This window comes from Chiloscyllium plagiosum, unplaced genomic scaffold (assembly GCF_037043375.1).
Source record: "Chiloscyllium plagiosum isolate Xiang-an unplaced genomic scaffold, Cpla_swu_hap1 HiC_scaffold_20, whole genome shotgun sequence".
NCBI classification, from domain to species: Eukaryota; Metazoa; Chordata; class Chondrichthyes; order Orectolobiformes; family Hemiscylliidae; genus Chiloscyllium; species Chiloscyllium plagiosum.
The window spans coordinates 884,880-900,489 of NW_028270158.1; the positions used below are offsets into that span (position 1 = coordinate 884,880).

The 15,610-nt window shown below is 39.1% G+C and overlaps 1 protein-coding gene across 2 annotated transcripts in view; it reads right to left on the bottom strand.

Annotated features, from left to right (window-relative positions):
* Positions 1-15,610, bottom strand: part of vps35l (VPS35 endosomal protein sorting factor like) — a 155,363-nt gene that overhangs the window by 104,320 nt on the left and 35,433 nt on the right. For both annotated transcript variants that reach the window (XM_043712168.2, XM_087997581.1), the window contains exons 7-13: positions 12,204-12,332; positions 5,335-5,419; positions 3,774-3,848; positions 3,378-3,474; positions 2,413-2,460; positions 2,112-2,205; positions 1,912-1,989 (exon numbers count right to left, since the gene is read on the bottom strand). In XM_043712168.2, the coding sequence (XP_043568103.1) occupies positions 1,912-1,989; positions 2,112-2,205; positions 2,413-2,460; positions 3,378-3,474; positions 3,774-3,848; positions 5,335-5,419; positions 12,204-12,332 (606 nt within the window). The remainder of the gene's footprint in view (positions 1-1,911; positions 1,990-2,111; positions 2,206-2,412; positions 2,461-3,377; positions 3,475-3,773; positions 3,849-5,334; positions 5,420-12,203; positions 12,333-15,610) is intronic.

Below are 15,610 nucleotides of genomic sequence, written 5' to 3' on the forward strand. Positions count from 1 at the left end.
GGCAGTGTGGAGGAACAGAGGGATCTTGGTGTTCAAGTGCATAGATTCCTCAAAGTTGCCACCCAAGTGGATAGGGTTGTTAATGAAAGCTAAAACACCATATGCTTTCTTAACAGGGGGATCGAGTTTAAGAGCCATGAGGTTTTGCTACAGTTCTACAAGTCCCTGGTGGGACCACACTTGGAATATTGTGTCCAGTTCTGATTGCCCTACTATAGGAAAGAAACAGAGGCTTTGGAGAGGGTGCAAAGAAGGTTGGCATGGACTAGAGGGCTTGCCTTATGAAGAGAGGTTGACTAAGCTCAGACTTTTCTATCTGGAGAGAAGGAGGAAGAGAGGTGACCTGATCAAGGTATACAAGATAATGAGAGGAATGGATAGAGTCAATAGCCAGAGACCTTTCCCCAAGGCAGGATTGACTGGCACAAGGGGGATCATAGTCTTAAGATATTAGAAGAAAGGTATAGAGGGGATGTCAGAGGAAGGTTCTTGACACAGTTGTGAATGCATGGAATGCGTTGGCAGAGGTGGTGATGAAGCAGAATCATTAGGGACATTTAAGCAACTGCTGCACATGTACATAGATAGCAGTGAATGAGGGGTGCGTAGGTTATTTTATTTTATATTGGGATTAATGCTCGGCACAACATCGTGGGCCAAAGGGCCGGTTCTGTGCTGTACTTTTCTATGTAAAAGAATGCCAGAAAAGGCTCAAGGGATTGAATGACCTAATCTGGTTTTAATATATTGTTGCCTGTTCTGGAATCAGTACAAGAAAATCTATCTCCTTAAGCTTGTCTCTTTGGATTCTCAATCTTGACAAGTTCCTACTGTGCTTTTGAACAAAAATAATATATAAAATTGTGTGAAAACAGCACAACATTTTGCATCTCCACTCAAACTTCAAAAGAAGAGTCTATATTGGACACTAAAATCAATCAGGAAGATTTGCTGCAGCCAAGTGACTACTAAGTACAGCTACATGCCACATTGTTGCCACCAGGAAACCTCATCGCAGTCCTCAGCTAAGGTTGCTTCTGATGTGCTACCTGCACTATAGTTGCAGTACAAAGAGTTTAAGAAAGCTGAAGTATGTTATGTTTAAACAGTCAAAAATAACTAGCAATTTTACTTCTATTAAAAATCAGGTCAAATCTATATATAAGGAACAAGCATGATCAGATTACAAAATTAGCACATTGGAAATGATATTAAGGTTAGCAGGTCTCTTTGGGTTTTAAACTGTGCTCAACATCCCATAGCAATACGGTGTCATTTCTTTTAAGGCATTTTCAAACCAATTTTTAGTCAGAAAATACATACACATCTCCTGTGACTTGGCACAGAGAATATCAAAGCCTCAGGGAAGTGGGGCTGAAAGATAATTGGACCAGTCTGCACAAAATGTAAGTTATATATTCTTATTTGATATTACAACTTCCTGTGCTCAAATATATAACAAAAATGGCATTAAATTATTTTATCCTAATTTTGCCATGGCCTGCAAAAAAAATGTACTACTGCATCTCCACTGGGAAAATTCAGAGGAGAACATAGTTACACAAAGACATAGGAAGACACAGTTAGGTTTCATTCTAATCATAGACATGGAAAAAAAATTAACAGATTCAGGCAGACATAAAGGTTTTAATACACTACTAGTTAAGTTACTGTTCCCAAGGTGTACACTTCATTTGAGTGGCTGCAATGAGAAAGGTTTAATTTCAGAATTTGATGATCAGAGTCACCAGGAGTTTAAATAAACTAGGTTATTCTATGAAATGATTCATTCTGACTGAAAGATCCACGATTGATGCTGGCGAGAATTTTCAATTTGTGGCTGTAATTCATTTTGTACAGAGCTCAGGGGAAGTGCAAAAACAGAATAATTTCCTAAACTAAATTTCATACTTGTTTAAATGTGGAGAGGAAATCAAAAAAGTTCTTATTCAAGTTGTCTTTCAAATGTGGTGCCACTTCCATTCCAACCTGTTGGAGAAAAGAAAAAAAAATGATAACATGGAACTTGTGAAAAAGATGAAGCATGTCTCAATTAACAAGAAAATGCCAGTTTGACAAAATAAGAAGTTGACAAGAATATTGTAGCCTACCCTGCAAAGATACGCTCTCGCATAGATAGCAACCAATGGATCACCAATGCCTCTTATCATAGAGGTCAACCGAGGGAGAGTCTCAGAGATACCACTTTTGAGAAAAAAATTAAAATGCATATCACGTTATTTTATAAAGGATGTATTTACCTTCACCTCAGACATTCAAACCAAATTAATTGAAAAACCTCAGCACCTTTCCATCAAACTAGTTTGACAACTTTAATTAGTCTTACACAAGATTGTGGCATGGAATATTAAAAATATATTAAAGTTAGCATAGAAATTCCAGCAGACTTACGTTTTAGAAAGGAATGTATTACATTTTAATATGGCCACCTCCACATAACTGAACTAACTTAAGGCAAATACATTTTCACTTTGTGTAAAAGCATAAAACTGCTAGCTTGAAAAACAGCAAAGACTAGCAATATTTGGACATAATTCAAACAGTTAATCATACAAGATGTTAGTGAGATTTAGAATTAAGAATATAAAGTAATAGCAACACACAAATATTGCCATATTCACAACTACAGAGACACTGACAAAACATTGTTATATTTAGGCTGTCTAACCTTGCTAGTAGATATAATGCAGGTTTAATCGCCTCTTTCTTCAGTCTTCCTCTCTCCCTGTCGACATTACATTCTTCTCATCCCTGTCCCCCAGTCTCTCTTACCTGCATGAAGCCTATCCCACAGTCCACATTTTCCCCACATAAATCCCAACACCTGACCCCATTATGGAGTACCAAGAGGCATGCCCTGATCACACATTCCCCAGTCTTCTTTTTGCCACCCAAACGTAGCATATCTCAGTCGCCTGTTACTTCACCCCCAGCTCCAACTTTTCAGTGCCTCTCCCCCAAACCCATCCTGAGCTACAGAGTCTGCTCACTGCTCTGAAGAGTCAGCCGACTGAAAATAAAAGTCTAACTGACAAATGAGGCATTGGTCCAACTGGTCCTGTATACTTCAAAATGGAGATGATCAGAACATTCATTTTAAAGTGTTACTTGCTCATTATTGATTTTCTCTCACTAAGCCACAGCCTTATCTGAATTCCTGGCTGATCAAGGACAATTAGAAGGTTTAATTGGTATCGTTTTCTCAATATGCAAAATAAAATTAAAACCCCTAGAAAGCTTGAATCATCAATACTCTCTTTATTCCCATTAAAAGTTAAAAAGAAAGCTCAACCAGTAAGTAAGTTTAATTTTAACACAACTCAAAGTGGACACAAATTACATTTTTGTAAGGATACAATCTGGAAATGAGCTCCCTGATTGAGGCAATCTTGAAGAACCAGTTCAAACAAGTTTCTTTCGCAGTTTCATTCACTTCATCTGGACCAAAGGTATCTGTATTGGAAGTATACAATGTACAATGCTTAAAAAACTTATGACAACTTTATGAAGTGAAAAAGAGCTCAAAGTGGATGTATAAAACTTATGCTTCGAACAATTACTTCAGGTGACACAATCTCCCTTAGGAAATCACTTCTGCAGGTATAATTACCTATACTAAACTCAAAACTAAAATATCTGTTTTCTATAACATGGATAAAATTTTAAAATCCTGCGATGTCCACTTCCAAACACCTAATACTGTTTAGTGATTTTAAAATTCCTTGAAGGTTAAATTCGATTATTAAAGTCACCTGGTACAGGGTTTCCAGGAAGGGAAACACGACTACTTCCACACATGGATAAAATCCTTTCGTACACTAGTTTACCTGTAATCAAAAATGTATCAATTATATTTTTGACATGAATTCTTGACAGATCATGGTTGAAATTACAGGTGGGAATGCCAAATGTCTGAAGGTCAGAGATTCAAATTCAATAGAAGTAAATATTTACCTGGAAAAAGCACAGAGCAAAACATTCAGTTTATAAAGGCTGCCAGTTGGTCTAGACACAGGAGGTCAGAGAATAGGGACAAAAAAAAGCACACACTCATTTTTTAGGATGTGGAATGTGTCAAGTGGTGTTCCTCAGATCTGTTTTGGGGCTTGGTCTTTTCTTCATGTACATAAACTTGAATGTAAGAATAGGCTGTACACTCAGGTGCGCAAGTTACACAAACTTAGGAAGCAGTACAGACTACAGGGTGGAACCAGGAAGTTACAAAGGGACACAAAGCTATTTTGTGTCCCTTTGGGTGACTGGGCAAAGCTATGGAAAATTGACTTGAAGATACACGTGCAAATCCAAAGTAATTAACAAAGGTTAATGAAATGTTGGCTCTAATTTCAAAGTAATTGGAACACAACCTGATACTTCAGTTTTACAGGTATGTTGAGATCCGTATCTAAAACACTGTGCCCATTTTTGTACACAAAACACAGCTTGAATCCATACTCAAAATCCAACTTGATATCAGAATGAAAAGACAGACTTCCTGGAGCAGGCATAGAGGTCTCATTCTAGCCCATCCTTGATGCTTGTTTTGGAATCCATAAATTTATCATTTAAAATTACCACATTTATTATGTGAACAAGAATCACTTGGCACTAAATGGGAAGGATGCACTGCAAAGGCATGATTTGGCTATCAGTATTTTGTTATTTTTACTAAAACCTAACTAGCACATGAACACTGACCAGGTATATATAAAGTTTCAAAATCAGTAGGTCAAGTATTGATAACTTTCGCATTACTATTCTACTTGTTAAAATTTCCCAGATAGAATGAAGATAGTAAGATAAATTATTGATGTTCAAAAGATTTCTGATACTGTAGCAGTCAAATAGCTTGATTCAAATAAATTACTGGAATAGATAACAATGTACATTGAGATTTTATTCTTCAATAAGTTTACTGAAGGGATCAATAATACTGAAATATTGTCAGTATTCACCATCTTCCAAAGTAAATAAAACCTACTGTAATCAAACTACTAACATCCCATTAAAGAAATTGCACTTTTAAGTGAAGACACCACATAAAAGTTAATTCATCCAAAACAAATAATTTGTTGAGAATGAATCAAATAAATTGTTCACAATTCGAGAATTCAAATAGAACTTTTCTCCTTACTTCTTGCTCCCCTTTCAGCAGATTGTGAATAAACAGAAGAAAGTGCTGAGACCTTTCAAGAAACACATGCTCCGACGACCAAAACAAATGCTGCACTATACAAAAAAGTAGTTTTCCACTTCTTTTTAAGCTTAAAAATAGCTTGGCAATAGTAGAAGGAATACAAAGGCATTTCTTACCAAAGGTATCCAAAATATCAGTGATCAAAACAAATTTGCTTGGGTAAAACTGGATCACGGTAGTATCGGACAGCAGCTTTGAGCACTATATAAAAATAGTTCAATGTTAATAAAGTACAGTACTAGATAAAAATTCTATACAATCTACCAAAAGTGCAAAAATTCAAAATTCTGAACAGATTCATTTGCTATTATATTTCAAAATATAATGCACTGTTGCTGAAAATACATTATACATAGTTCAACCTGCAGAAACGATCAAGTGGTTATATAAAACTCTAGCAGGGAAAAGAAACAATCACAAGTTGTGGTTCATTGGGACTGAACAAAGGAAGGCAGTCTTGTAATACTTCTGAAAACGTCGCTAATGTTGCAATGTTGGAAATGAGGCAGCCAAATTGTGTATTGCAAGCTCCCAAAAACAATAACACCCAGGTAATGTTTTTATGATGTTGTTGGGGGATAATTACCGTATATACTCAGATACATGTCAACATTTTTATACTTTTTTAAAGGTTCAATTTATAGGGTCAACTATTACATGGGGACTATTTTTGAGAGGCTGAAATTCATGCTGCAGTTCGAAATACTGTATTAGCTGAGGTCGATTTGATCACTCAACTAGTCTTGGGTAAAAGAAAAACACAATGAATTATGGTAAAAGTAATTACCAGACAAAAGCAAGAGAAACAAGGATGAATTACTGGTAGTAAATTTTATTATGTACCAGTATGAAAACTTGACATGCCAAAGATTCACTGAAATCCTGCAAAATCACACTGTCATTGCCCAAATGCAACATTTATTAAATTCTGAATGTGCAAGTGTCTTGAACTTTCCAGCCAAATTCATTTGTTTTCATCCCACTTACTCACATATGTAATAAATCTCAGCAACATGAACAAATTTGTCAATGAATTAAAGATATATGTAGCTAATATATCTCCTTTTTATTCAGATATAATGGCACAATTAAAATGATTAACCTTTTAATGACATTAACTTTTGGATGAATAAAGTGTGATAAGTACTGATAGACTTAGTACCGGGTCAGAATGAATGAATGAATCAAAACGTGCTGTAGTAAACCAAGTGCGCTAAATACAGGTATGAATGAATGAATAGAGATGAAATATAGTAAACAAAGAGCAATGAGTAGAGTGATTTTGTTTAAGTGGGTTAATGCAAACATGCATAGAACATAGAATGTTACAGGCCCTTCAACCCTTGATGTTGCACCAACCTGAGAAAATAACCTAATGCCCAGCTAACCTACACCATTCGATTATTATCCATATGCACGTTTAAATGCCCTTAACGTCAGTGAGGCTTCTACTGTTGCAGGCAGGTCATTCCATGCTTCTTAACAACCCTATCCACCTGGGTGGCAACTTTCAGGGATTTCTACAACAGGACACAGATCTCTCTGTTCACCTACACTGCCAAGAATTTTACCATTACCCCATTGCTTCTTCCGAAATGAACTACCTCACACTTATCTGCATTAAACTCCATTTGCCATTTCTCAGCCCAGCTTTGCATCTTAAGTCCGTCTGTAACCCCACAACATCCTTCTGCACTATCCATAACTCTGCCTACCTTAGTGTCATCCGCAAATTTACTAACCCCTCCTTCAATGTCCATATCATTTATAAAAATGACAGACAGCAGTGGTCCCAAAACAGATCCGTGCCGCACAGTGCTGGTAACTGAGCTCCAGGATGAACATTTCCCATCAACCACCACCCTCTGTCTTCTTTCAGCTAGCCAATTTCTGATCCAAACCACTGAATCACCTTCAATCCAGAAACTCCGTATTTTGTGCAATAGCCAACTGTGTGTAACCTTATCAAATGCTTTACTGAAGTCCATGTACACCACATCAACCGTTTTACCTTCATCCACCTGTTTTGTCACCTTCTCTACAAAGAACTCAAAAAAGTTAGTGAAGCATGACCTTCCTTCCACAAAACCGTGTTGACAATCCCTAATCAACTTAATTCTTTCCAGATGTTTATAAATCCTATCCCTTATAACCCTTTCCAACATCTTACCCACAACTGAAGTAAGGCTCACCTGGCCTATAATTACCAGAGTTGTCTTGACTCCCCTTCTTAAAGAAGGGAACAACAGTTATTATCCTCCAGTCTTCTGGCACTACTCCTGTCGACAACGATGACATAAAGATCAAAGCCAAAGGCTCTGCAATCTCCTCCCTGGCTTCCCAGAGAATATGAGGATAAATCCCAACCAGTCCAGGGGTCTTAGGTATTTTCCAATCTTCCAAAATTACTAAAACCTCCTCTTTTGTCAACCTCAACCCCATCCAATCTTGGAGCCTGTATCTCCCGATTCTCACTAACATTGCCCTTTTCCAATGTGAGCACTGACAAAAAGTATTTATTAAACACTTCCTCTATGTCCTTAGATTCCACACACAACTTCCCACTACTACTTTCGATTGACCCGGATCTTACTCTAGTCACTCTACTCTTTTATTCCTGATATGCCTATAGAAGGCCTTAGGGTTTTCCTTGATCCCAACCACCAACAACTTCTCATGTCCCCTTCTGACTCTTCTTAGCCCTCTCTTTAGATCTTTTCTGGCTAACTTATAACCCTCAAGCCTCCATAACTGAGCCTTCACATCTCATCCTCACATAAGCATTCTTCTTCCTCTTGACAAGAGTTTCAACTTCTTCGGTAAACCATGGCTCCCTCTCTTGACAACTACCTCCCTGCCTGATAGGTATGTACTTTTAAGCACCTGCAGTAGTTGTTCCTTAAATAAGCTCCACATTTCAAGTGCGAGCATCCTTTGTAGTTTCCTTCCCCATCCAATGCATCCTAAATTTTGCCTAATTGCAACATAATTGCCTTTCTCCAGTTATACCTCTTTCTCTGCAGTACATACCTTTCCCTGCCCATTGCTATTGTAAACATAACCAAATTATGGTCACTATCAAAGTGCTCACCTACCTCCAAATCTAAACACCTGGCCGGATTCATTCCCCAGTACCAAATCCAATATGGCATCGCTCCTTGTTGGCCTGTCTACATACTGTGTATTCCTGGTGAAGGGCTTTTGCCCGAAACGTCAATTTTACTGCTCCTTGGATGCTGCCTAAACTGCTGTGCTTTTCCAGCACCACTAATCCAGAATCTGGTTTCCAGCATCTGCAGTCATTGTTTTACCTACATACTATGTCAGACAACCCTCCTGCACACATTGAACAAAAACTGACTCATCTAAACTACTTGAATTATAGTATTCCCAGTCAATATTGGGGAAGTTGAAGACCCCCATTCCAACTACCTGTTACTCTCGCTCCTATCGAGAAACATCTTTGCTGTCCTTTCCTCTGCATCCCTGGAACTATTCGGAGGCCTATAGAATACTCTCAACAGGATGACCCCTCCTTTCCTGTTTCTAACCTCAGCGGATGACTCAAATGTTACCTCAGCTGCTGTAATACTACCCTTGATTAACAATGTCAACCACCCCCCCACCTCCCCCCCCCCCCAACCGTTTTCCCATCATCCCTGTTCTTGCTGAAACATCTAAACCCCAGAACCTGCAACAACCATTCCTGTCCCTCCTCTCTGAAATGGCCACATCATCAAAATCTCAGGTACCAATCCATGCTGCAAGTTCACCCACCTTATTCCTGCGTTGAAGTACACACATTTCAAACCAACATCCTAACTGCCGGTGCCCTCTCACGACCTTGTAAATCTATCCCTGACCTCACTACCCTCAACCTCCTGTACACTGGAACTACAATTCAGAGTCCCATCCCCGTTACATTAGTTTAATCCCCACCGCCTCCCCCTCCCCCGAAGAGTATTAGCAAATTCCACCCAAAGGTATTGGTACCCCTCTGGTTCAGGTGAAGCCTTTCCTGCTTGCAGAGGTCCCACCTTCCCCAGAAAGAACCCCAATTATCCAAGATCTAAAATCTGCACCATTCCTGCAGTCATGTGTTCCTTTCTAAGAGCTTTATAATGCAATATCGCAGGATCGACTTTTACACAAGATGTATGGAAAATAAGATTTTCTGGTCAAAAATAAGGAGTCAACTTTTGCGTAATATCTACTCTTACATGAGTATATACGGTATTGGCCAGGGCAGCGAGTTAATTCTACGCTTGGCACCAAAACAATGTCCTGGAGATCATTTACATCCCGAGAGGACAGACAGAACCTCGGTTCAATCTCTCATCCAAAACAAAGTAGGAGAGAGGCCATTATATTTGCAAGATATTGGAGCACAAGCAAGCTTTTCAAGATGAAAAGGCTGCACTTTAACCACACTGGGAAGAACATTCCTGGAATAACCAGCATTTGACATGGAGAAAATTATTAATATAGATTTGGTGATGTATAACGAGGCAGACTTGATTAGGGAGCTTATGAAGAAGGAACCTTAGGGGGCAGTGACCTTAATATGAAAGAATTTACCCTGCAGTTTGAGGGAAAGAAGCTGGAATCAGATGTTACAGTATTACAATTGAGTCAAGTTAACGACAAAGGTGAGTGAGGACCTAGCCAGAGTTGATTGAGAGGAAGACAGTGGAGCAGCAATGTAAGAATTTCTGGGGCTAACTTAGGATGAATTCTTTTTATGCCTCTCAGAAAGAACATACTGAGGGGAGAATGAAGCTATCACGCTGACAAGGCAAGTCAGGCACAGCATAAAAGCAAAAGGATACAGTATGAAGGTGGTTATTGGGAAGTCTTTAAAAACCAGTGAAGAACTAAAAAAAACAATAAATGGAGAGATGAAATGTGAGGGTAAGCTAGCTAGTTACATAAAAGAAGATCGCAAGAGCTTTTTCAGACATATAAAAACCTAACAAAGAAGCACGAGTGGACGTCAGACTGCTGGAAATGAAGCTGGGCAAGAATGTAATAGGGAACAAAGAAACTGTGAAGGAACTGAATACTTTGCATCAATCTTCATGATTCAAGACACCAGTACAACAAAACTTCAGGGGAGTCGGGGGCAGAGGTGAATTTAGTGGCCATCATGAAGGAGAAAGTGCTGGGGAAGCTGAAAGATCTGAAGTGTATCAATCTGGATGGACGATACCAGAGTTATGAAGGAGACAGCTGAGCAGATTGTGCAGGCATTGGTGGTGATCTTTTAGGAATCACTAAAGGGGAAAAGGAGTGGGAAGAATCCTCAAGTGATTTATATAAAAATTAGTGTTCCACACAATTTGAATGTAGACCAACAAGGAAGCAAGTCCTGCCAGATAAAGTTCAGTGAGGTTGGGTAAGTGGAGCAGAGCATTTGGAGAAGTGATCTTAATATCATTAAGTTTAAAGGTACTAAGATTTGTTAGAATGCTACCAAAAAGTGAGAACAATTCACTACATTTTTTCTTAAAAAGTACAGAAGATCAAGACGAGAAAATGAGGACTGCTGATGTTAGAGATCAGAATCGAGTGTGGGGCGCTGGAAAAGCACAAAATCAGGCAGGATACAACAAGCAGCTGCATCTTGGATCCTGCCTGATCTGCTGTTCTTCTTAGCACCACACACAACGAGAGAAGAACAGGAGGAGATTTGATAAAAGTGCTGAAAAGATATAGTTTTTTCCCCTGTCTCCACTAACAGAAGGACTGGAAATTAGATGACTTGGATTTAAGTAACTGCAAACAAAAAATTAACATTTTACTTTTAGACAATGAGATATTTTGAGCAGGAATGCACAAAAAGGGGATGGTGGAAGTGGATTCAACAGTAATGTTAAAAAAAAGCTAGCCAGATAAATACATAAAGTAAACCAAAAGAAGAAAAGTTAGGAATACAGGAAGAGAGCAGGGGACTGGGATTAATTATAAACCTCTCCACAGGCAGAATGGGCCAAAAGGCCATCTTTTCTGTGGTACATCATTAGAGACCAAAAGCATTCAGTTCAATTGTATGTTGGGTTGGAACTATGCTATTTAGAAAAAAGAATTGCTATGCGAGATTCTGATCTGTTCTTTAAATTTATGCTGTTTGCATCTCTCAGTTTGCATCTTATGTCTTTTTGCATGTGATGAATAAACAGTAGGAATGCTTTTGAATATTCATATAATTTGCTTTACTGTATTACAGACAAGAAAAGCAGATATGATCATTCTAATCTTAGTTTCTGTCATTAGTCCTAAGAGATAGAGCAGAATTAGTACATTCAATCCATCATATCTGCTATGCCATTCGATCATGGCTGATATTTTTCTCAACTATGTTCTCCTGTCTTCTCCCCATAACCCTTGATCCCCATATGAATCAAGGACTTATGTAAGTCGTAAGTACATTCAACAATTTTGCCACAGAAGGCTGTGGAGGCCATGATTTCCATGGATGCACATCCCTCAAACTGAAGAAAGTCGTCATCACAATCCTAATGGTATTCTCTTCTTCCTGAGATTGTGCTCTCTCATTCGAGTTTCTCCTACTAGTGGAAACATCATCTCCACATCCACGTTATCCAGGCATCTCAGCCATCTCTAATTTTGAATGAGATCCTCATATCCTCCTAAACTCCATCAAGTAGGGTCAAGAGTCCTCAAATGACAAGCCCCTCACTCCGCAGTATCATTCTTGTAAATATCCTCAGGACTCTCTCCAAAACGAGCACATCCAACCCACAATATGGGACTCAAAAATCTGAACGTTCACATTATAAACAGTCTGGCCACAGCCTTATACAGCCTCAGCAATACATGATGCAAAAACAAAGTAGTCAAGAACTGAATGAGCTTTGCCGCTTTAATAGTAACACTCTTGGCAGTAGCTCCCAATAACTCGAACTAGAGGAACATCTTAAGAAATATTTGATAAATGCCCATTTTCATGTTGTTTAAAGCTGACCTGTATAACTATTTTCAGTGCTTTCACTTTTTGATCTGTAGCCCATGCGTCTTTTAGTGACTGATTTAATTCTTCAATCCTGTTTATGTAATCCTGCTGTGTCAAGTTTAACAGCTCTTTCTGAGATCCCTGGTAGAAGAAAGAATAGTAATTAAGAATAAAATATAGTTAGTTAAAAAAACCTGCAAACAAGATGTTGAAAGCATCAGTAACAAACTTGGGCCAAATTTATACCAGTGCAGTTAATTTCAAATTCCATGCTGTTTCGACCCAAAGTATGAAAATGTAAACCTATTTACATGGTGCTTTTGCAAACTAAAAGAACAGTAACAGGAAAAAAAAGGGAGTGTCAAATTATCAGAGTAGACAAAAACTAAACCAAATATAAAAAGAGTTACATTTGTACATTCAAGATATTCTAACAAGAATTGCACTTTTTCTGATTACTTATACAAAAGGTGTGTCTCCATTCTTAAAAACTGATTTTCACTTGAAATCCACACAGCCAAGCAACTGCCAGTAATCTTCTTTATACACAAACAAACATTCAGTATATTGTTATTATTCAAGGGCTTCTCCATTTTGAGAAACTATATTTATTCAATATAAAATTTTTGTAGATTTTAAACTTAAACTGTTGAGTAAACATTGCATATCATGCTAACTTTAGTCAGACGTTGCTATGTAATTAGCCACAGGGATACCCCACAAGGGATCAATAAACATCTGTTAGACAGGGATGAGGGCAGAGCAGTAGATGTGATCTATATAGACTGCAGTAAGGTGTTCAACAAGGTTCCCTATGGGAGACTGGTGAGCAAGGTTAGATCTCACAGAATACAGGGAGAACTAGCCACTTGGATACAGAACTGGATCAAAGGTAGAAGATAGAGCATGGTGATGGAGGGTTGTTTTTCAGACTGGAGGCCTGTGACTTGTGGAGTGCTACAAGGATTGGTGTTGGGTCCACTTCGTTTCGTCATTTATGCTCACATCCAAATAATTTACATAAGTATAGTTAGTAAGTTTGCAAATGACATCAAAATTGGAGGTGTAGTGGATAGCAAAGGAGGTTACCTCAGATTACAACAGGATTTTGACCAGATGGGCCATAGCCTGAGGAGTGACAGATGGAGTATAATTCAGATGAATGTGAGGTGCTGCATTTTGAGAAAGCAAATCTTAGCAGGACTTATGCACTTAATGGTAAGGTCGTAGGGAGTGTTGCTGAACAAAGAGACCTTGGAGTGCAGGTAGATAGGATAGTGAAGAAGGTGCTTGATATTCATTCCTTTATTGGTCAGAGTATGGAGATCAGGAGTTGGGAGGTCATCTTACGGCTGTACAGGACATTAGTTCGGCTACTTTTGGAATACTGCATGCAATTCTGGTCTCCCGCCTATAGGAAGAATGTTGTGAAACTTGAAAGGGCTCAGAAAAGATTTACAAGGGTGTTGTCAGGGTTGGCGGATTTGAGCTACAGGGAGAGGTTGAACAGGCTGGGGTTGTTTTCCTTGGAGCGTCGGAGGCTGAGGGGTGACCTTATAGAGGTTTACAAAATCATGAGGGGTATGGATAGAATAGATAGACAAAGTCGTTTCCGAGGACTAGAGGGTATAGGTTTAGGGTGAGAGGGATAAGATATAAAAGAGACGTAAGGGGCAACTTTTTCATGCAGAGGGTGGTACGTGTATGGAATGAGCTGCCAGAGGAAGTGTTGGCGGCTAGTACAATTGCAACATTTAAAAGACATTTGAATGGGTATACGAATAGGAAGGGTTTGGAGTGATATGGGCCGGCAGGTGCGACTAGATTGGGCTGGGATATCTGGTTGGGTTGGACTGGACTGAAGGGTCTGTTTCCATGCAGTACATCTCTAATGACTGTATAAGTAGTCCTATAGATTGAAGGGCTCACACTTCAAAAAACTGGAATATCGTGTGCAGTTTTGGTCGCCATACTATAGGAAGGATGTGGAGGCATTGGAACGGGTGCAGAGGAGGTTTACCAGGATGTTGCCTGGTATGGAAGGAAAATCGTATGAGGAAAGACTGAGGCACTTGGGGCTGTTTTCACTAGAGAAAAGAAGGTTTAGGGGTGACTTGATTGAGGTGTACAAGATGATTAGGGGGTTAGATAGGGTCGACAGTATGAACCTTTTCCCGCGTATTGAGTCGGGTATTACAAGGGGGCATAGCTTTAAATTAAGGGGGGGTAGATATAGGACTGATGTTAGGGGTAGGTTCTTCACTCAGCGAGTCGTTAGTTCATGGAATGCCCTGCCAGTAACAGTGGTGGACTCTCCCTCTTTATGGGCATTTAAGAGGGCATTGGATAGGTATATGGAGGATAGTGGGTTAGTGTAGTTTAGGTGGGCTTGGATCGGCGCAACATCGAGGGCCCAAGGGCCTGTACTGCGCTGTATTCTTCTATGTTCTATGTTCTATGTTCAAACATGGGACAATGCTAGGAGATGACAACTGCAATGGGGATTGAACCCAAGTTATTGGTGTTATTCTGTACCACATTCTAACCAACGAAACTAAACCAACTCAATCATCAATTGACCTGGTCAAAGTTAGACCTTCAACCCAAGAGAAACAACTGGATCAGGATTTTATTTACAATTTGTAGTTGGTTTGAATTTATTCAAGTTGTTCAGCCAGTCGACTTTCAGACAATAACAAACTGCTGTCGAAAGCACATTGAACATCATATTTTCTGACATATAACAGAAACTAGGACACTACACACTGATTCCATGGTGAAAGAGGCAGAAACGTGCAAACATTTAAGATATATTCAGATACACACTTACGCTGCCGAGGCATATAAAGTCATAGGTCAAGTGCTAGAAAATGAGATTAGAGTAGTTAGGTGATTGAGTCGACGCTAGTCAAAAGCAAAGAACGAAGAACAGTACAGCACAGAACCAGGGGCCTTTGGTCTACAAAGACTGTACCAACACATGATGACTTTCTAAACGAAAAAGCTTTTGCCTCTACACATGCCACACCCCTCTATTCCCTGCCAAGATGCTTCTTCAACATTACTATTGTATCTGCTTGCACCAACTTCTCTGGCAGCACATTCCAGGCACTGAACACCATGTAAAAAACTTGGCTCTCATCCTTAAATTTTGTCCCCTTTTACCTTAAACCTTGTCCCCTTTTACCTTAAACCTATGTCCCAAGTCAATAATATTGCTTTGGACCAAAGGGCCTTTTGTCTGAACTATGACTCAATTACATTCGCACACTTAGTGCAGCACCAATGTGCTATGTCAGAATGGCACCAACAATTTCTCACATATATCATCAAGAGAATGCCAAGGAAATGTGAAGTACAGTAGGTATAAAACTTTTAAAAAAAGAGTCAGGCCAACTACTCCATTCCTGGTAAAAAGA